Raw genomic sequence first — 23,100 nt, 5'->3', positions numbered from 1 at the left:
GTGCTCCTGATAATGAATTGATTTGCAGAAGCAAAATGGTGATTTAAATCAGTGTGGAGTGATAAACTGATTAGTCCCTGAGATAAAGACACTCATACCTCTGTGTGTAATAGACTCTTGTTTGCATGGAAAACTAACTCTGGAGAATTGAGGTTGTAAATAACTCAGCTTTATTCCCTGCAGTCCTACCTGTGCAGGTAGTTGCCTGGGTGCACTGCTGTTGCTTGGTGATGATTTGTGATACCAGGTTGTGTACCTGACTCACTTTTACTCCTCCCAGTTATATCAAACCATCAGTTCTTGCTTTGTTGAGGCATAGAGGTAAGTCAGCTAACTCTGAGTGACATGCTGAAGCCAAACGAGCTTTGGGAAATATTGACTGTCCTTTTTTGAACCTTTGGACTTACAAACAGAAAGGAGACTGCTCTTTGTCTGTCAGAGCAACATGTGCGGCTCTGTGATTACCAAAGATGGCTGGTAAAAGACTTTTGGTTGGAAATTCAGAACTCAGCGAACCCTCATAGATGTCAAGATGATTTCTCAAGGACCAAGAAATGTGGTGTAATGCAATGGCGCTTGGCCACGGGTCAAAGAAGTCAATTTCCTGTGACCAGGGGATCACAGATGTTTCTCTAAGCAATGGGGTCAGTAATACTGAAATGTTAAAACCGCAGCAATGCACTCTGATCTATGTCCTTTGTAGGGATTTTTGCGTATCTGACAATTTTTAGAGTAAATGCGTGTTTTAGAGAATGCACAAGACCTTTCAAAATGGAGGCTCCTTCTTTGCTTTGAATGCCATGACTGATGCAGGTTCATACATGTTTCCATAAACTGTGTCAATATGCTTTGTAACAATCAGGTGTGTTTGACTGGGATTTGCAGATATCTAATACTTAAAAAAAATAAATATAATAAAATTTTAAACAAATTGATACTTCCCAAACATAACTTACTGAAAAACCAAGTTAGAGGTTAACTAAATGATTAACTACATTTTAATTTTTCTCTAAACCAAAGATGCCACAGCATTGGGACTGTCTCTGTCAGATTCTTTGTAGATCATGTTAAGCTTTTGTTTTCAGGTGGGAGCTGCTACACAAACTGTGGCTCCGCCCACTAGGAAGTCTCGGTCCTGCAAGTGCAAGTGTGTCCTTGCCTTCCTCATCATCCTCATTGTCATCCTTATAGTTGCAGCAGCAATTTTGGCTTGGTATTTCCTGGGTGAGCAAAACATTGTCTCTCATTTTGTTAATATTTTAATCTCAAGTTGTGCTACTGACAATGACAATGCTGTGTGAGTGGCCACATGTATACAGCATCTACAAAATGTGGTTTGCATGTTTACCTATGATCTTTTGCAACATGCTCAGTTTCAAATAACTGTCAAGTCATGAGGATTATTTGAGGATAGTAGTCATCATGTGCATGAGAAGCTGGTGGCGTAATAGTACTGCTTATTGGGATATAATTTAAAGACCCAAACCAGAACACCATACGTTTGGATCCCTGTAGAATTGCTGTTTTGGCAAAGGATATGTACTTCAGAATATGATGGAACTGGAGAAACATTTAAATGCTTTGCAGCCAGATCAAATTTGCAACACGCCAACAGGAATTACATTCTGAACCAAGGCCAACTCTTCCAATTGCCAAACATAAAATACCAAATAATATTTTACTGACATACACCATTGACAATGCAGCCGTTATGGAGTACTATCTAAATGTAATATTTTAGTTCTCTCTCGGCTGACTAAAACATGTTGGTCCTACAGTGACTACAGAAGCCGGGGTCATGCATTGGTATCGGGAGGAGTAAGGAAACTGAATTCAGTTGACCACAATCTGTAATTTAGTGACATCTAGTCATGAAATTTTGCAAACTAACTTAGAGTTAGGCAGCTCGGTGGTTAGCACTGTTGCCACACAGCAAGAAGGTCCTGAGTTCAATTCCACCATCAGGCTGTGTTGCGTGGGCATGGGTTCCCTCTGGCTTAATAGATTGATCTAAATTGCCCATGGGTGTGAATGTGAGTGCGAATGGTTGTCTGTCTCTGTGTGTTAGCCCTGCAACAGAGGGGGACCTGGACAGGGATCTGGGATATGATAACCCTGTGACCCTGAAAAGGGTAAGTAGAAGTAAATGGATGGAACTTAGAGTTAGTGTGTAAAATTATAAGAGGTTTTTATTGTCCTCTGTGTGGTAGTGTAGTTTAGTGGTTGAGCAGGTACCAGCTGTGAATGTAAGGCTTGAATTAGGTTGACAAGGATGTGGTAAAGAAGCAGAAACTCACAGACAGCTAGGGAAAGCAAATCAGACATGCTATATTTATAATGGTACCACACACTCATACTGAAATACAGTGAGTAAACATTTTCCACTTTCCTTTTTTCTTGCCTTTCATGCCTATTCTTAGCACAGCTGGGCTGTCCCATGGATCATTATCATACGACAGATCAAGAATCACTGTGATACTGTTATTATGTATTGTGATAGCATCACAGTTACTCTTTGATGTCTTTAATTTCTGTAATTTCATTTCTAGTCTCTTTATGCTGTGTTGTTCCACATTTCTGTAACAGAGTACAAGGTTTGGGTGTTAGAGGCTCGTGTCCAGCAGCAGTACACTGCCTACTTATCCATCCTCAACAGGAACTTCTCTACTGATCTGTCCTCTCACAACAGTCCCGTTTTCAAGAAAGAAGCCAAGGGCGTCGAGAGGATGGTGAGCGGGGACCACGAATCCCTCTGACGCAGATGTCCTAAACAATAATTTAGATCACTTCATAGGTGATCCTGTCAGTTTCAAAGGCTTTCTGTTTTTCCAGTAATTTTCACAATGTAATCTTAACAAGTGAACAATAACAAAAAAGGGACTGAAACAAATAACGCTTAGCAAGTTTGTTTAGGCACTGTAGATGAAATAATAAATATTACCATAAACAGTTGTTATCATTAAAGTACATTACACTAGTAAGCCATAGACCAGAACAGAAGAAGAGCAGACTGTAGTCAGATTAACTGGTGACTACGCCATAAAGAACCACATAGGACAGCAGAAATAATACATTATAAATTAGCATTCAGGAGGCTGTGTTTGGCAGTATATCGTACATATAGTGCATGTGTACTGACAGGAACACTACCATCCTCCACCTGAATGATTTGATGTGAACAGCTGATAGTTTTTCTCTCTTTCAGGTAGAGAATATTATGAAAGGTTCGAGTCTTTCTCGATACTTCAACTGCACCACTGTGTTTGCCTTTGGGTATGTACATTACATTTTTTCTTCACACAGTCACAGTCATAATAACAGGAGTGTAGTTTAGTGGTAGACTAGGCGCCAGCAGTGATTCTAAAATACAAATTGAGCCTTGAATTAGGTTGATAAGTAGTGAATATTGTGCCATCAAGACTCCAAGTTCAGTTCAAGTTTTTGTCAACAAGAGGATATTTTCTACTGATAAGCTTTAAGTATATTTTTAAATTTACACTGTTCTGCACATTTTTTTTGTGTAAAACTAACCTCAGAAAAATATCTTTGTGGCTTTAACATAAGCTTTTACTCTGTTGTGAATAAGGGAGCAGCCACCAGTTGTTTCTTTGTAGTGGTTGGTGTTTTATGCTAACTGCTACAATACTGATGTGTTTCAACAAGTTCAGAATATAGGCTACCACTTTCTGAACTGACAAAAACTGAACATGATCAACTTTATCTCACCAACAGTTTTAGGTATATTATAATCGACCCAAGATCATGAGGTAAAAGTACCAACTATATTGCAGGTCATGCCTGTTTCCATAGACTGTATACAAAAAGCTCGACATGGCAACCTTAAAATGATAGATTACAGACTTTAGACTGATTGTAGATTTCAGAATTCACCTTGTTCAGATGTTGTTGTTTTATTTTTCTTTTCTTTTTATTTTTCTTTATACTGTAAATTTGGACATTTTAGCCGGGAAGTTGCTTTTGGGGCCAAACAAGTGAAACACTATGACTATTTAAGAAACTGTCATTTCTGGTATTTCACCACATACCTGCACAAACAAGCATACTTATGACCAGTGTTGGGTAAGTTACTTTAAATTAGTAACTTAGTTACATTACTAGTTACTTCTCTAAAAAAGTAACTCAGTTACTTCAAGTTACTCGTTACTTTCAAAGTAACTAGTTACTAGGGAAAGTAACTTTGGTTTTACTCAGAATTCTCTTGTTAATGTGTTGCTTCCGTAACTGGATACCCAGCCAGATTGCCAGTCTTTTAGCTTGCTTACTTGCCACAAGTGCACTGTGCCACCTACCAATAGAAAGGAAAAAATAATGTGCACATTTCCACGAGAGAAATCCCACGCCTGGACCGTCGTTGACCGCCGCCATGATTCTAGCCTGCTTTTTACATCCAACACAAAAACTGCAGTCGTGGTGCTTTTGATTGTACTCAGAACTTGGAAATTCTGCCTTCTGAACAGGAAGATGTAGGTAACACCAGACTGCAGATGAGCTGCATACAGAGCTGGACTGGGACAAAAAAATCATCCCGGGCATTTTGACTAGAGACCGGCCCACCATTATAGGAAAAATCATAAAGCCTTTGAATGAAAATAAACACTGTTGTGACAGTGATGTACACTGTTCTGATGGTATATATGTATCAATCTATCAATTGTTTGTTGTAAGACTCAGATAATTATTTTTTTAAAAGCGAGACATTTTAAATGAGAATAATAAAGAAAAGTATTTCCTTGTCCCCCCCTTTCCCTGTTAATGCCCTACCTGGCCCCCTGGCAACACTTTGCTAGACCCGCCCCTGCACAGTTACCAGCTGTCAGCTACGTAGAAAAGGATCCTGGTGTTATTTGTCTCTCAGAAACAGTTCATAACTTCCCTTCAACTCATTCATGTCACCTAAAAGGTAAACCTGTTTCTCCATCACCTGTTCAGCTCTGATGATTCAGTAAGGACATCTCCTGGTTTCATCTTCATGTTTCCCTCTCACCAGATAACCAAACTGATATCATGACCAGCAGCTTTACAGCTGTGGCTCCAACAAACATCAGCTGGTACTAGAAATTAATATTAAATAAATTCTAACAACAGCTGATCAAGCTTAAACGTGCTGCTGTTGTTTAACGCGATATCCGCTGGTTTCCTCTTTCTGGCGCAAAGTGGGCGATAAATAAACGAGAGAGAAAAGCCGATCAGCTGATCATTGATCAGTTTCGTGATTGAAGTAGAAACAGGAGAGGAGAGAATGAGAGAAGAAGAGGCAGCTGTGCAGCTTCAGCTTTGTGTCTTTTTCATTGTAGCTGAAGTCCGGGACAAACTGTGTTCCTTTTCACCTCAGTACGAAACGCGTAATATTTTCTCTGAATACCAGACGATTCTGTTTTTTACGGGACGGTTGGAAACTCTAATAATTAACCGTATGAACAAAATAAAGTTCAACATCAGTAACATAGCACCCACCCAGCTGTATAGAAACTCCGTCATGCTAGCTAGCACGCAGTACGAAAATGTCAGCATACCGAAAATAAACTCCACCTAAACTTGGTTTATATCTTACCCTGATAGACTGCAGGTCATAACTTCTTACCTGAAGTTCAGTTCACCTGACACGCGAACCGGCGGCCGCTTCGGGTCTCTCCTCTTGCCTCCCTTTTCCTTCATCCACCTGCTGGCCTCCACCACTTGCTAATGTTATTGAATCTGTGGAAGCTCCGCGATATCCACCACACGAAGTAACGAGTAACGAGCCTATCTAAATCCCAGTAACGAGTAACGCGTTCCTGGTTTTGGCATAATAACTAGTTACCGTGCTCGTTACCACAATGATAACGTAGTTACTGTAACGCGTTACTTAATAACGCGTTAGTCCCAACACTGCTTATGACAACACGAAGCCATAGGCACCAAATACTCCCAATCAGTAAAGACAGTAAAACACTAGAAGTCAAAAGTTTGGACACACCTTCTCATTTAATGGTTTTTCTTTATTTTTACTACTTTCTACCATTGTAGATACATGCTGAAGACATATATATGAAGCAAGATATATAGAATTATGTAGGGAAAAAAAGTTGGTAAATATATTTAACTATGTTTTATATCAGGGGTCCCCAATCCCAGTCCACGAGGGCCGGTGTCCCTGCAGGTTTTAGATGTGTCCTTGATCCATCACAGCTGATTTAAATGAATAAATTACCTTCTCGACATGTTCTCACAAGTTCTCCAGAGGCCTGGTAATGAACTAATCATGTGATTCAGGTGTGTTGACCCAGGGTGAGATCTAAAACCTGCAGGGACACCGGCCCTCGCGGACTTTGATTGGGGACCCCTGTTTTATATTTTAGATTCCTGAAAGTAGCCGCCCTTTGCTTTGTTGACAGCACTGCAAACCCTTGGCCTTCTCTCACTGAGCTTCATGATGTCGTCACCTGAAGTGGTTTTCACGTCACAGGTGTGCCTTGTCAGGGTTCATTAGTGGAATTTCTTGCCTTCTTAATGAGGTTGGGACCATCAGTTGTGTTGTGCAGAAGTCAGGTTGGTACCCAGCTGACAGTCCTATGTGACAACTGTTAGAATTCATGTTATGGCAAGAACCGATCAGCTAAGTAAAGAGAAACAACAGTCCATCATTACTTTAAGAACTGAAGGTCAGTCAGTCCTTGCGAAAACTTTAAGTGTCCCCAAGTGCAGTTGCAAAAACCATCAAGCGTTACAAAGAAACTGGCTGACATGAGGACGCCCAAGGAAAGGAAGAGCAAGAGTCACCTCTGCTGCTGAGGATAATTCATCTGAATCACAGGCCTCAGAAATCACAAGTTAACAGCCACTCAGATCAGAGCTCAGATAAATTCCACACAGAGATCCAGTAGCAGACACATCTCTACATCAACTGTGCAGAGCAGACTGAGTGAATCAGGCCTTTATGGTCAAATAACTGCTAAGAACCAAGCAACAAGCGCAAGAGATTTGAAGAATCACAAGGAGTGGACATTAGACCAGTGGAAATCTGTGCTTTGGTCTGATGAGTCCAAACTTGAGAGCTTTCGTTCCACCTGCTGTGTCTTTGTGCAGAAAAGGTGAATGGATGGTCTCTACATGCATGGTTCCCACCGTGAAGCATTGGAGAGGAGGTGTGATGGTGTGTGGGTGCTCTCCTGGTGACACTGTTGGGGATTTATTCAAAATTGAAGGCACACTGAGCCAGCACGGCTACCACAGCAGCCTGCAGCGACATTACATCCCATCCAGTTTACGTTTATTTTGACCATAATTTCGTTTTCAACAGGACAATGACCCCAAACACACCTCCAGGCTGTGTAAGGGCTATTTGACCAAGAAACAGAGTGATGAAGTGCTGGCCTGGTCTCTCCTCAGTCACATAAACTAAACCCAATCAGGATGATTTGGGATGAGACTGTTGGAAAACCATTTCAGGTGACGACCTCATGAAGCTCATCGAGAGAATGCCAAGAGTGCACAAAGCAGTAATCATAGCAAAGGGTGGCTATTTAGAAGAATCTAAAATATAAAAAGTGTTTTGAGTTATTTCACACTTTTTTGTTTCCTACATAATTTCATATGCTCATTCATAGTTTTGATGCTTTCAGTGAGAATGTACAACGTGAATAGACATGAAAATAAAGAAAAAACATTACATGAGAAGGTGTGTCCAAACTTTTGACTGGTCTTTCATTGAGTCTTGGTTGTGTTTTTGTCTCTGCAGGGAAGGAAGTGTTGTGGCTCACTTCTGGATAATGCTGAACATACCCAGCAGCCATGCTGATGGAGTCACGCTGGAGAAGGTCAGCAGGAGCCTGGTGGAGGGCCTGAAGGGGTACAGCAGGTCAAAGGTGGAAGAGACAGCCAGCTTTAATGGATACCTGTTCCATCTCCCTACACTATCTGTCAGTGGTAAGAGGAAGAAAATGGGCAGAAAAACAGCTAAAGAAATATTTAAATTTAATGTACATTTAATTTAATTTCTGTTTCTTTTTGTTCTGCTCCCTACAGAAACTGACCCCAAAGTTGTAAAACTTTTGAAAGCCTCATTTGGTATCAGTTTTTATTTCAGTTTGTTTATAATTTCTTGTTTTGTATTAATTCATTCATGTACCGGAACTTTAATTACAAGTGGCACAGTCCACTGTACATTTGACAAGAAATAAAGTAACTCATGGGAACAGAGGTAAACTGGATTTTATGTTGAGCATGCTTCTCAGTATAATTTAATTTATTATACTGTATACCTAATTCACCGAACAAATATCATTTTGGAGTGAAAGCCAAAACATTTTAAAGCCTTATTTTGACATTTGAACTCCACCTACATTAGGTTGCATCAGTATTTAATTGGCAACATTTAATACCCTTTTCTTGATTTGCTTAGAGGGGCACTCATTGATCATGCTTAGAGTTTAACTACATAATAGTACAGGTAGTTTATATGTTGAATTTTGAAATGATTTTAAAATGTTTTGAAAGGGGATTAATAATAAGATAAAAACAATGTAACTTGGATTCAAACTAACAACTGAATTATTTAAATTTGCTAACAAAATATTTAACTTACAAAAGTAAATGCTCTGATTCAGATGGCTAAGATATAAGATATTTTCTGTGAAAATCTTTAGTAATGTTAATGGAATGTAAATGTTAATGTAAACTGTTAACCAGTGCTAATAGTATCTGGGTGCTCAGTGAATGTCTAAGTTAAATTCATTTAACATTAGTAAGCTATTTATATATTGTTGGGTTTGGAAGATAAGTAGTGCAAAAAGTTTTGTAGGTTTTATGCTAGTTAGCTTGAATGCTAATGTTAGCAGCTTTATTAGCATAGACACCAAACACTATAAACTGATTTTCTCTTGTGTTATACTTTTATATGGCCCATTGTTCTAGTTTAGTTAATTGATCTTTTAATTATTGCTTTTTAAACAATTCCTTTCAATGTAATAGCTCCATATCTAAAGTCAAAGTAAAACTTTATATTTAGCGTGATGTCATCAAACCCTACCAGCTTAAGTTAAACCATAGAAACAAAAGTCATTGAAGTTTAACATTTACAAATCCCATCATCTGTGCACAAAAATGCAGACTCAGTTCTGACTTTAATTCTTGGCTTTTTTGCTCCAAGACTGCTACCGCTATCAAAAGGTGGTGTCCAGCAGCCCCGTTCTGCTCCGTGGCCCTAACACACAGCGTTCCTCCTGTCTGTGGCACCTCCAGACCACCCCAGGCTCCCAGCTTGAGCTCCATATGGAGTGGCTGCTTCCCGAGTGCAGTGACAGACTGCTGGTGTACAACTCGCTCACCCCTGCTGATAATCATCTCATCACATCGTGAGTCTCTCCTAACAATACAAGTATATTTAGACTGATACACAGCACTGTGAGGCATTAATGTGAAGTGCCATGAATATTTAAAAAACACAAAATATTGGCATGACCTTTAAAATAGGATGATTTACATACATCTAGGCCTCTATAGTTCCTGTTATAGATGACCAAAATATAAACTCATACTAACATGTTATTATCACCCAGTGTGTATGGCTGCAGCAGACATGAGCACGTGGTCCGTGTCCTGTCATCAGGAGAGTGGATGACGGTGGTTTGGAAACAGGGTCTATACAATTACAAGGAATCCTTTTCTTTGTCTGTGCAGGCTTGGGAACACCACGGTAAGCCTACCTGAATGTTTTGCACTTCTCTCTGGTAAAAAATGTATCATACAATAATTTGACTAAAAGTCAACATCCTAACATGCGGCTAATGTCAGTTTGATAAATCAAGTAAAAAGGATGCAAATGTCAACTGAAAATACCGATGTCAACTTTTTGGTGGCACTAAAAAATTTCAGGTGATACCCCCAAGTGACTATGTTACATCATCTGGAAAACTTTTTGGTATTCTGTCCAATAGATGTTTAGATATGTCACACTATAAATGAAATTATTGACCGGTTAGTTGTGCAATAGCTACAGGAATGACCAGAGTGAGTGGGATTTAGTCTCTGGGCAGCACAGATATCAATATCCTCATGTATTTTTATGGCAATCTATCTTGGTCTTACAAAACCAACAATCAATCAAGTTCAGAAAGACATGGTAGAAATCAATCGTGTGTGGATCCTGCTATATTCATGATTTCCCCCTTCTTTTCTGTATATATTGACATGAAATGATTATATTGTGGATTGAACAATCTTTCTTGCTTTGTGTCTTCATCATTATTAGACTGTAATTCCACTATACAGCTGGAGGCAGTATCAGGGGTCCAAGGGACACTAAAGACACCTTTCTTTCCCAGCTACTACCCTCCTGACACCAACTGTACCTGGAGCTTTACTGTAAGCCTCTCCTTCAGCCATGCATCTTTTATTGATCCACACCTTGATTGATTATTTTATTTATCATCAAATGATCCACATCAAACTTTGAATCACTAAAGGTAACTCGTATTATAGTAAAGAACCTGTTAAGAAAATGACTTGATGGATACATTTACTGTCCTGTGTGTGATTTCAGATGCCCAGTGCAGGGATGGGCTTGTGTTTGACATTTGAGGGCTATGAGCTAAGCAGAGCCAGCTACAACCAGGCCTGTACCCAGGGACAGTGGGTCATCCAGAATCGCAGGTAAGCTGTGCCACAAAGACCTTTTTCTGCCCAGTGAAGCAACGTTAGTGCCTATTCTGGAACTTATTGTTCATGTTTAAACACACAAAAAGAAAATTTTAGATAGCCCAACATAACACAAATCCTCATCATAACTGATATAACAGGTCATGCTTTCAAATAGTTCCCTCTTTAGCAAATAGTCATGTGTAAAGCATTTCGTCTTTCTGTGTAATGCACAGGTGCTGAGTTCTACTTCTTCTTAGCCTCAGTAAAATGTATTTAGACCAGGGGTAGGCAACCTTTCTGATGGCGAGTGCCATTTAAAATTTCCTCAGAAGTCAGTGTGCCATATGATTGCATTAGCAATAAATTTAATAACGCTCTATATTAACAGTTACACACTATATAGAACCACTTTATAGAATTATATTTGTTTGCAGATGTTGGCAGCTATCAGCGAATAGTTATCAGCTATTTTGAAACAAACAAAAAAAAGACACTTTTTATCCATAACAAGAACTCCATAACAGCAAATACAGAAAATACAAATGCTATTTATGGTCTCCTCACAACAATGATAAGAAAAATAAACTGGGCCAATATGGCATGTTTGTTAATACAGAGACACACATGTTAATGTGATCTCTGGTCTCACACTCAGAGACACAGGTCTCCGAGTGTCCAGCATTCAGACGGCTACCTGAGGACACTCATGTGATAGAAAATCTGCTCACACAGATATGTAGAGCCAAATACTGTCAATAAGGCCTCTGCAATGTTCTGAAGACAGTCAAACTTGTCAGGTAGTGATGTGCAGCAGGTGAAAATGCAAACTCCATGAACACGCACAGCTGTAGATTCCAGCTATTTCGATGTTATATGTATGATTTCTATACATTTTATGTCAGATAAAAACTTTGGTTGTAAGCTTCAGATAATTATTTAATAACACCCAGACATTTTAAACGAGAATAAGAAAATATTTCTTTGTGCCCCCCTTTCCCTGTTAATGCCCTACCTGGCCCCTGGCAACACTTTGCTAGACCCGCCCCTGCACAGTTACCAGCTGTCAGCTACTTAGAAAAGGATCCTGGTGTTATTTGTCTCTCAGAAACAGTTCATAACTTCCCTTCAACTCATTAATGTCACGTAAAAGGTAAACCTGTTTCTCCATCACCTGTTCAGCTCTGATGATTCAGTAAGGACATCTCCTGGTTTCATCTGCATGTTTCCCTCTCACCAGATATACAAACCATCATGACCAGCAGCTTTTACAGCTGTGGCTCCGGCAAACATCAGCTGATACTAGAAAGAAATATTAAATAAATTCTAACAACAGCTGATCAAGCTTAAACATGCTGCTGTTGTTTAGCGCAACATCCGCTGGTTTCCTCTTTCTGGCGCAAAGTGGGCGATAAACAAACAAGAGAGAAAAGCCGATCAGCTGATCATTGATCGTTTCATGATTGAGCAGAGGGAGGGGGAGAATGAGAGAAGAAGAAACAGCTGACAGCGTAACCACAGAATAACTCCAGCTTTGTGTCTTTTTTTCATTCTAGCTGAAGTCCGGGACAAACTGTGTTCCTTTTCACCTCAATACGAAACGCGTAATATTTTCTCTGAATACGAGACGATTCCGTCTTTTTACAGGCAACTCTACTAACTAACCTTATGAATAAAATAAAGTTCACTATGGTATCACTAACATCAAAGCACCCACCAGCTGTATAGAAGCTCCGTCATGCTAGCTAGCACGCAGTACCAGTTATTGTAACTGACTGTAAAAAGTCAGCACAACGAAAATAAACTCCACCTAAACTTGGTTTATATCTGACCCAGATAGACTGCAGGTCATAACTTCTTACCTGAAGTTCAGTTCACCTGAGACTCGGACCGGCGGCTGCCTCGGGTCGTTCCTCCTACTGCCTCCCCTTTCTCTCATCCACCTGCTGGCCTCCACCACTTGCTAATTTTACTGAATCTGAGGAAGCTTCGCCATAGCCACCACCAAACAACTGAGTTATTTGTACACACCGGCCAGCATCTGGCCAATCCACCACCTTTCATTGTTTATACGGTTACAAAGGAAAAAAAGTCACCCGGCCACCGAGCAAAAGCCCGATGGCCAGTCCAGCATTGGTCGTGCCATCAGTTAACCCTTCGCGTGCCAACTGTGGCACGCGTGCCTAGGGTTGCCGACCCCTGATTTAGACCATGAGAGGATTTTGTTCCCTACTGAACAACAGGGGGCAGTGTTGTACCACACAAGCCAACCAAATCCCCTTTATGTTTGAGGGCATTTTAATTCCAGTATATGCAATTTACATTTTTTTAAATGTTTTTTTAAACTCACAAATCCATTACTTCCTTTATTTAATCAGGAATAAACAAATCAGTAGTTGCTTGTACAAGTGGAGAAGTGATGCCTTCAGGGACACTTCCCTTCAGTTTCACCCTCCCTCTCCTTTCTCAGACTGTGTGGCACCAGAGCTCTGCAGCCCTACAGCGAACGTCTCTTCCTGCTCTCTATGACAACCACTATCTTTATGACATCTGAGGTGTCACTCACAGGGCCGGGCCTTCAGCTGCAATACAGCGTCTTCAACCTGTCAGATCGTGAGTTGTGGATGCTGGAACTGACAGCCATGAAATGCTGATGAAAGTATTGGGATGTCATTTTGTGACCTTTTCTCAGCATAGTTTTGAGCTCTGTGTGTATTTGTGTGTTTTATAGCTTGCCCAGGACAGTTCCTGTGCACTGTGAATGGTCTCTGCGTGCCCATCTGTGATGGAATCAAGGACTGTCCCAATGGCCTGGATGAGAGAAACTGTGGTATATACAGAACTCCAAACAGAAACAATTCTCCCTTCACATTTAGAGGGTGCTCAAATACTGAATGTGACACATACTAAATGTGCCCATTCTACTTAAAATAATGTTGAATTTATTGTCTATCAGCCACTAACCTCTTGGTGAGGCCACTTGTGACACTGGAGAGCCAAAACTGCCAGATTTATATGACATGCATGAGAGTAGAACTGTTCCAGAAAAACATCAGATATGTAAGCCTTATCAGAGTGTTGCTAATGAAAGCTGGCTGGCTTTAAATCCAAGGGTGATGTTGATCTGATCTGATGGGCCTACTCTTTAAAAATCGCATGAAAGCACTTGGAAGGCAGAAAGAATCTCTAATTTTAAAACCTGTGAGTGCTGGCAGCCTGTCAAGCTACAGTTCTATCAGTGGTTTGACTGAGGTCAAGTGTTCACTATTGATTCAGTGCTGTGAAAAAAGTTTCATCCCCATCCTGATTTTTTTGTTTTTGCACATTTTTTAACACCTAAATGTTTCAGATCATCAAGAGAATTTTAATATTAAACAAAAATAACCAGTTTCAATGCATAATGCAGGTTTTAAATGATTGCTTCATTTATTAAGCGAAAAAGCTATCTAAACCTTTCTGGCCTCGTGTGACGAAGTAACACATCAAAAAAAGGTGAGAGACAAAGTCAGTGACATCTGTCAGTCTGGAAAGGGTTGGAAAGCCATTTCTAAGGCTTTGGGACTCACAGTAAACCACAGTGAGAGTCATATCCACAAAAGGAGAAACCTTGGAACAGTGAACCTTTCGAGGAGTGGCTGGCCTACCAAAATTACTCCAAAAGTGCATCGAAGACTCATTCAGGAGGCCACAAAAGAACCTCAAACAACATCTAAAGAACTGCAGGACTCATTTGCCTCAGTTAAGGAAAGAGTTCATGATTCAACAATGAGAAAGAAACTGGGCAAAAATGGCATCCATGGGAGAGATCAAGGAGAAAAACACAGCTGAGCAAAAAGAACACAAAGGCTCGTCTGACATTTGCCAAGGTTTACATCTGGTGTAAAACTAGCACAGCATTTCATGAAAACATCATCATACTAACAGTCAAACATGGCGGTTGGTGGTAGAGTGATGGTCTGGGCTGCTTTGCTCGATGACTTGCTGTAACTGATGGAACCATGGATTCTGCTCTCTGCCCGAAGATCCTGAAGGCGAATATCTGACCGACTATCCTGAACCACTCAGGCTGAACGGACACTTGGTTTATTGCTAGGTTTATCCAAACCAGGTAGGTTTGGATGGCTTTTTTCCATTAATGAATAAAATCATCATCATTTAAAAACTGCATTTTGAATTTACTCAGGTTATCTAACATTTAACTATGACAAACATGCAAAAACATAACACCCAAAATCTGGAAGCGACAAAGACTTTTTCATGGCAAAGACTGATAATATACTAATTTACAGAAAGTAAAATATGTTAACCACATAAAGATAACACATCAAAATTCAGACATATTTACTGCATATTTCTGTTATACAAAAGCATCAAAAGCACTTTATTTAATAACTTTTTCAAATGTACTCTTTAATAAAACTCCTCCTTTGCTTTTCCCCTAATAAACATAATCCAACATACATTAAATCAAGCTATTCATTATCTACTGCGACACAATCAAAATACGTTTTAATTTGTAAATAAGAAGCACAGTGGGCTAACTCATGTTACACGTCTGAGTTTTTCTACAATATTTTGTCAGTGAATGGTTCTGAATGTAGTGTTTACATGTGTGTCTCTCAGTATGTGTGGCACAATACAAATGTCCAGAGGACAGTCAGTGTGTGGACTACTACAAAGTGTGTGACCAACACCCAGACTGCCCTGAAGCTACCGATGAGATGAACTGCACTGAAGGTAACAGGCTGCAAGTGTCCTTCTTTTCACACATAAAATACTTCCACAGCCGTCGGCAAAAGGTAGTTGGAAAAATCACTACAATCCCCCTTTTTGGAATATATGTAGTCAGATGCCTCTAACACTACATTTTCTGTGTGCTGTATAATGAAATGTTAACCAAAGCCTCCATTCACCTTTTAAAATGCTTAGCTTATAAAAAGTGTGCTTTAAGATGTAACCACCCAGACGTCATTTTAAATCATCGATTCATTCAATCGTTCAAATACTTTTCTGACGTCTATCTCTGAGGTGTCTGGCTTTTTAATTAGAAGGTGACAGTTAGAAAGATGCATGAAGGTGGAGGATAAGAAGGTGTGGGTTGCATGCAACAAATCGCCCACGGCAGGATCAAACCCTGCCTGCCTGCTGCCACAGGGACAGCCAAAAACTGTTTTCAATGAAAGATGTAGTGGCCTGTTTTTATCTTGTCCTGCATCCCTTTGGAAGATCCAAATGACTTTGTCCTGAACATCTCAACAGGAACAGGCATCACGTGCATGTTGGTTCCTTTTAGCTTCAAGCCGAACTGATGAAGGAAGTAGACACAAAACTGTACACAGGCTCTATTAGAAAATCAGCCAACTCTGAGATTCCTGAACTTTATTGTTTAATGGAAAGGCATTAAATATGAATTTATACTTGTGTCCATGCCCAGGCGTGCAGTGTACAGATATGACCTATGTGTGTGCCGACGGAACGTGTCTGAAGAAACCAAATCCTGAGTGTGACTTTGTCACTGACTGCCCTGACGCCTCCGATGAGAAACATTGTGGTAAGAAGACTCGAACACCTAACACCTTCTAAGTTTCCCACTTTATTCTCATTGTTTTAATTGTATTACATTTAAATTTTGAGACCTCTGTGTGCTTCTATGTCAGAGAATTTGTTTCAATAACTCTTGAGCATTTTATTTGAAATGTATTAGCACACACTGCGCGCATCAGTGTGTTTAAACATACCTGTGTGTGTGTATCCAGAGTGCGGCCTGAGGCAGTTCTCCAGCCGCATTGTTGGGGGAACGGACGCCTCAGAGGGGGAGTGGCCATGGCAGGCCAGCCTGCAGGTGCGGGGTAACCACATCTGTGGTGGCGCTTTAATCGCCAGTCAGTGGGTGTTGTCGGCTGCCCACTGTTTCTATGACGACCGGTAAGGGCAGGAAACGAGAAGGAAGGAAGTGGTGTGATGAGTTAAATGTTAGAAAGTGCTGTTAAAAGGAAGACAACCAGACGCTCTCTGTTGTGTAAAGATTAAAATATTGTCGTCGTCTGCCGTGACTTTGATGGAGCGTTTTAGTCGTGTTTTTATAAATCAAGTTTATTTCTGCTGCTGCTTCCTCATGCAGTCCTTCGGTTGCATCTTTGCTGACCGGGGTTTAACTGTGACAGCCTGTCTGAGTCAGAGGCAGAGTATTTATGTATTTGTATACACTTGTGTTTTTCAAACCCACAATCTGGACCATCGCCAAAACTATAGCTGCAGCATCCTCTAGAGCATTACTTATTCTTCTCTGCTTAATTTTCTTGCATAGTGATTAAAAGCTTATGCAGCCTTCAGAGTCTGTGGATGAGGAAGATAAAAAAGCTGAAAAAGTATAAACATATTTCTTGGCATGAGTTAATACTGCTAACTGTGTGGGTGTTTTCTTTTTAAATAGCTCAGGGAAAAAAAATAAGCTTTCTTATTGGCTCTATAACACATTTGACCTCTTTGTGTTCTGCTCCTGCTGCAGTCTCTACTCCCCCTCAGTGTGGACAGTCTACCTTGGCAAACTTCTGCTCAACCGCAGCAGCCCTACAGAGGAGGTGGCACGGGTTCAACGCATCCATCTTCATCATTACTATGACGATGAGTCCCACGACTACGACCTGGCCCTGCTCAAGCTGGACCGGCCCGCCGCTGCGCTGCTGGCTGGGCATGCTCGACCCACCTGCTTGCCCCCACCAACGCACCAGCTGGAGCCAGGCCTGCTCTGCTGGGTCACTGGGTGGGGGGCACTCCGTGAGGGGGGTGAGCTTGGAAAACAGGGAAGGGGAGGGCTTGAAGGATGTGCAGAGAAGATAGAGTATGGAATGGCAAACTACACTTTTAATAACCAGTAAACCTGCTATGGCAGTGATTTCCAAGTTTTTGGTTTGACCTCTCAAAATGCCTCCATATCTGCTACACTTTAACGCCTCAAGGTGCTTTATATTGTAAAGTAAAGATTCTACAATAGTATAGAAAAACCCCCAAAATCAGACAAACCTCTATAAGCGAGCACCTCTGGCAGGTCTTGATTAGACTCTCCTGGTTAGCTGGGGCTTTTCATGTTCACTCACTGCCTGCACGGGCTTCTTTCAGAAACTCCAGTTTCCTCCCACGGTCCAAAAACATTTGTATTAGGTTAACTGGTGATTTTGAATTGGTTGTAGGTTAGATTTTAGAGTGTGTGGTTGTCTCTCTGTTTTGGCCTTATGATGGACTGGAGACCTGTCCATGTGTACCGTGCCATCTGGACTACTTTTTGTCCGGAAATGACATTAAAATATTGAAATAAAACTGCAAAGACACAGGTCCATTTCAGTGACTTGAACGAGCTGACATAAGGTTTAGCAGTCTGTAACCTAGCCATCTGCTGTTCAGAGCAGCTGTGCCGGTAATAAACCCAAACTTTAAACCTTTAAAAAGTGAGTATTAGCCACAGAGACCGGTTTTTTTCCATGCTTATTTCTGCTGTAAAGTTGGGCAGTTTAATATAGGAGACCGTGGCAACTGACTTGCTTTCAGAGCCAGCCTCAAGTGGCCATCCATATTTATTAGAGCAAAGTTTAATCAGTTTCCTCTATGATCAAACATCTTAGAGGTTTAAAATTTATCTTCTGACATTTTAAATGGATTGCTGTTTTCAGGTTGGGGACCTCTACCCTACCTGCCTCTCAAAACAGCCATTTTTCATTCTCCATGATCATAAATCACATTGAGCTACAGGCTGCTTTATGCACAGACACAACAACAAACCTTAAAAGACACTTAAATCCCACGGAGCAGTTTCATAAACACTACTAGTCCTAGAGTGCTGCTACATTTACTGCTTTAAAAATGGAAGGTTTACTCTAAAAAGAAGAGCACTCACACACTTTTTAGTTTTTCTTTTAAGCAAGTTTGACTCCTGTTGCAGAATGATTACCAACTTATGTATTATTCAGTGTGATGCATCATTTTCAAAACCAAACGACTGTGTGGTTTTTAAAAACATCCTTTTGTCAGTGCGTGTGAGATATAGGGAGTTTTTGTGCAGCTGGCGATGTGGAGGCAAGTGGGTGTGCTATTTTGATATCTGAGCAAACACACATGGAAAAAAAAAACCTCATTTAAATTAAAGAGGCAGGAGGAGATGGAGTGGTGTGGGTGGAAGTGGTTTCTGCTATCACGATGAACTTAATAAACAGAAGGCTGAGAGAGAGAACGTGTGGGAAAACATATCCTGGCATGCAACGCTTCAATACAACTTCTGAGAAAAATCGAAGGTAAATTTGAATGCATTAAAATGCATTTGCATTATCATAATTGGAATAAACTGTTTTCTAGTTACCGTAAGGGGAGACTTTTGTAGTTCATTATTAGTAAGTGAAGACACGTCAACCAGGCTTTCCAGCAAACATGGCACTGCTGGGTTCTACATTATGGGGAACAGGAGCTGCCCACACAAAGCATGCTAAGTGTGGTCTGCCCAGATGTACACACCAGTAGCAGGGATCACAGAGGGCTGCCTAACTGTGCCCTTTGGTACATTACAGCCACCAGCTGTATGCAGCGTGGAACAGCGTTTCTTAGGTTCTGAATCAATCACCTTCTCTCAGCTTCTCAGCCTCCTCTTATTTCTGGCAGTGTACTAAAACATGTTCTGTGGTTTCATTAATATAAATAATATGCTAACAGACATACCCATGTAGGCCCAAAGTGGGGTGGCTGTGCCTCATTAGATAGCATGGGTAATATACCAGCTGGAAGGTTGGATACTGGATACTTCAGTCTACAGTGTGTCTGGGAATGTTGACAAAGCACTTAGTTTTAGGAAAAAGTGCTTGAATGAAACTGTCTTTTGTTTCAGTCTTCTAGGAAAGTGGTTAAAATGCTCAGAGTAGAAATACCTGTGCACACACAGGACCCACAGCACCTTTGCCCCTTTAGGACCCCTATATGAGCTTTCTATGGGCAAGCACACAATGGGTTCCCTCACACCTGCCCACAAAGGGCACGTTAGGGACATTTATTGGACACTGGAAGTTGCAGAGTGTTGTTAGTGTTGTTAGGTGATATCTGTTGCAAACGGTGCTGCACCAAAATGTTCTCTGTGATTGCTTTGCTCGCTAGCAGATTGCTGCAGTTTGCATGAAAGTATGCTGATTTGTCTGCAGACATGTCAACAGTGAAAGTTGAAATAGTGCGATGGGAAGTGAAAACAGAGAATGTTTGCCTTCACAGTAAAAGTTGTGTCTTACTGCTGAAACCAACATGTTTGAGAAGACACAGCTTTGACTCTGAACGCTAGTTAGCATCTTCCAGGCGTACTATGGGTGATGACAATTAAAACAATCAAAAGGAGGTTGTCAGTGCAGAAATGTATACCTTTTTGCAACAACCTCCCAAACGCACTCGCAGTCAGGGAAAACTCGTTTTTCCCTCATCACTGGCCATTTCCAGACAATTGCTAATGGGTCTCTAAGCTGGTGTTACTGGGGCCTTAAGCAGTGCACAAAGACTCAACAGCATTAGGACTGAGAGGATATTCTTTTGCCCTCTGTCACTTTGTCCTTTTACTCTTCCCAGGCACAGCCAGTAATGTGCTTCAGAAAGTTGATGTGCGCCTGGTTAGCGAGGAATCCTGCATCCGTTCCTACGGACACCTGGTTACTCCCAGAATGCTTTGTGCCGGTTACCGCAATGGAGGGAAAGATGCATGTCAGGTACAAAGAAATACAAGCTGCATGTGCTTTGAACTTTGTCAGCAAAAATGGATCAAATGACTAAAAATGAAAAAGCAAGTGGAACTCATAATGTCCAACACAACACTTAGCACTTCATCCCCTCAGCTCTATACATTGTTTTCTTTACAGCCTGCAGTCTTACTGTTTTGTCAGTCTCACCATTCCCATCTAAAATATCTTTAACTGCATTTGAAAAAAGAAGGGAGAACAAAACAAGCCAAAAGACGACCAGACTTTGGTTTGCTGGGTGGCGATACCGCACAAGTGTGCATGTAGAACTGCCAAGAAACTGTAGGTAAAATCAAAGCAGAGATTCTCTCTTTAGTATAACTAATATTACAAGAAATCTAAATTCAATAAGTTCCTGCAGTGTTTTAAAGTTGATATGATGCAATAAAAGTAAAATGCTATGTATCACTTAGAATAGTCCTGCTCTCTGTCCAGATGTCCTCAAAACCACCAAAAAGGAGAAACCGATTAAAACTCATAAATAAAGATTTTAAATATTAAAAAAATCAATAATGTTATTTCCTCTATTTTAGCCCAGTTTTTAAAAACACATCCATGTTATAAAATGAGTTTTAAAAGCCACATATCTAAGAACCTACGCTGATGATGATGATGATGACATCATAGTGAGTCACTGTAGTGATTATAAGTAATGTCAATTATTATGGTGCCTCTGTGCTGTGAAGACCCAGTCTTATTTGTGCCTTGTCAACATTACCTGTGTCTGTTAGGGAGACTCGGGCGGTCCCTTGGTGTGTCAGGAGCCTTCAGGTCGCTGGTTCCTGGCCGGGGTGGTGAGCTGGGGTAGAGGCTGTGGGCGTCCAGACTACTACGGTGTCTACACTCGCATCACCAGGCTCACCAACTGGATAAAGCAGGTCATCAGCAGCTCCTGAGTCACTGATGTCATACTTCCACCAGAACACCAAGTCGGGAGAGAGTTAAAAAATGCCTTAAGGTGTTCACAGATGACCTGAGACTGGTTCTTATCCAAACAACTGTGAAATGTTAAAGGCTTTTTTCCAAGGTACCAAAAGTAATAATATACTGAAATGATACACCTCTAATAAATGATAGTAAAAAACGCTTTAAAATTGTACCCAGCGAACTTGATAAAATCATTTACAAGCTGAATCTTCCTCATTTGAAAGATAATAAACTTCACACATAGCCTCATATACTCTGTGTTTGCATCTCTGATTCAAAATGAATGTGAAAGATGTGTAACAAGACAAGTCCACAGTCATGATACTCGCTGCGTGAGTTTATTTATACTCTTAGTACTTTTAGCCTCGAGCTGGGTACTTTGGAGGAGACTGAGACTCCTGTACTTCTGCAGACTCCAACTTGTTTTTGCAGCGGAGGAGGCGCCCCCTGCTGGTTATTAGAAAGAATGTTGTTTTAAGGCTGCACCTTTTGGACCTGGAAGTTATGGCTTTTGTTCATATATGGTCTTTGCGTATCTAATTGCAACATAGTAAAAAGTGAACCAGAGAAAGAAAAGATCATCTAATTAAGGGATGTTAAGCTGGTTTCAGTGCCCTACAGTTTGCCATTCTACACTACAGAAAAATCTGTCAGCACAACTCTTTCAGCTTAAACTGTGAGAAATAAATGTTTAAAATTACAGAAATGTTTTGGTAGGTCATTGCAAAGACCACCCTGTAAGTATAAAACTGAAAGTTTTCTGGTTAATTAACAGAAGTCCAGTGTTTTTGCTATTTTTGGGAGGACATGGGGGTGTTTTTTACTTAATGTTATAACTGCGGAACCACTGGCAAGAAACAGAAATTTCTATAGTAGATTACTTTGGTGTGGTATGAATGACCTTGGGAGCATATCAGCTGGAAAAAAATTAATGTGACAATACAGTTAAAATCTATGACTTCTTTCACCATTTCCAAAGCTGTCCAGCGAGCTGTATTAAAAACTTTATCAGATCAATTCTGGCTGCACACCTTATGTATGACACCCCTGATCTAAACTTCATAGTGTCTAAAGTATCTTAAGAGACACAACTGCAATAACTAGCAGGTGGGTTAGGGTTGCCTTGTTAATTAGGACACAGAAAAGTGAGTATTTGGTTAAACAAAATAGGATCATTCTGGAGAAAAAGTGGAGGAAAAAACATAGGATCAATCATGTAGGAGTTGCATATACAAAAAATGTTAAATTTTTTTCGAACCATTTGGGACAAATACATAATCCACACTTCACACAGTGCACATGTCTGTGAGCAACATTTACCTCCATGCAGCTCCTGCTGAGGTAAAACTTCATGCTTTGGAGGTACAAGATACAATTTCACAAGTTACATTTTGGATGTTGGTTTACAGCAGGACCATTTTATGAGCTGTCATAAGCAACATTCGTAAGTGTTAAAAATATGGTTATTTTGACAGAGATGGAATAGTTATTTTAATAAGGTGGTACAAAGAGACATTTACCTTGTTTTGAGCAGACAACTGTCCCACATGGTGATATAACACATGGGATTATGCAGACATGACAATGTCGTGTGGCTAACTCCTCAGCTTAAGACATGATGAGGGCTCAAAAATATTCGAAAAACAAGATAAACTAAAACGCACCAAATTTAAAAACAACCCCTCTGTGGACTCTGGGGGACAGTTACTAAGAAAATAATTGTGTGGCATCATTAAAACAACTGAAACTACTGCATACAAAAAAACAGAAAAATCTGCTGATT

The 23,100-nt window shown here is 40.5% G+C and overlaps 1 protein-coding gene across 2 annotated transcripts; it reads left to right on the top strand.

The window, feature by feature from the left end:
- The first annotated feature begins 379 nt into the window (after positions 1–379).
- On the top strand, positions 380–21,568 carry tmprss6 (transmembrane serine protease 6). Of its 2 annotated transcripts, XM_003459345.5 has the most exons (18): positions 381–644; positions 1,086–1,224; positions 2,587–2,729; positions 3,206–3,273; positions 7,739–7,926; positions 8,026–8,067; positions 9,149–9,353; positions 9,558–9,694; positions 10,250–10,362; positions 10,541–10,650; positions 13,106–13,248; positions 13,367–13,465; positions 15,259–15,372; positions 16,070–16,186; positions 16,392–16,560; positions 17,144–17,421; positions 20,224–20,360; positions 21,122–21,568. In XM_003459345.5, the coding sequence occupies exons 1-18, from the start codon at positions 555–557 to the stop codon at positions 21,284–21,286; spliced, it is 2,457 nt and encodes an 818-aa protein (XP_003459393.2). In that variant the 5' UTR covers positions 381–554; the 3' UTR covers positions 21,287–21,568. The 2 variants fall into 2 exon arrangements, with proteins under 2 accessions (XP_025764039.1, XP_003459393.2); XM_025908254.1 differs by lacking the exon at positions 8,026–8,067 and having other exon boundaries at positions 380–644.
- Positions 21,569–23,100: the final 1,532 nt, after the last annotated feature.

The sequence above is a fragment of the Oreochromis niloticus genome, linkage group LG6 (assembly GCF_001858045.2).
Source record: "Oreochromis niloticus isolate F11D_XX linkage group LG6, O_niloticus_UMD_NMBU, whole genome shotgun sequence".
In the NCBI taxonomy this organism is placed as follows: Eukaryota; Metazoa; Chordata; class Actinopteri; order Cichliformes; family Cichlidae; genus Oreochromis; species Oreochromis niloticus.
This window is presented reverse-complemented; position numbering and strand designations above follow the sequence as displayed.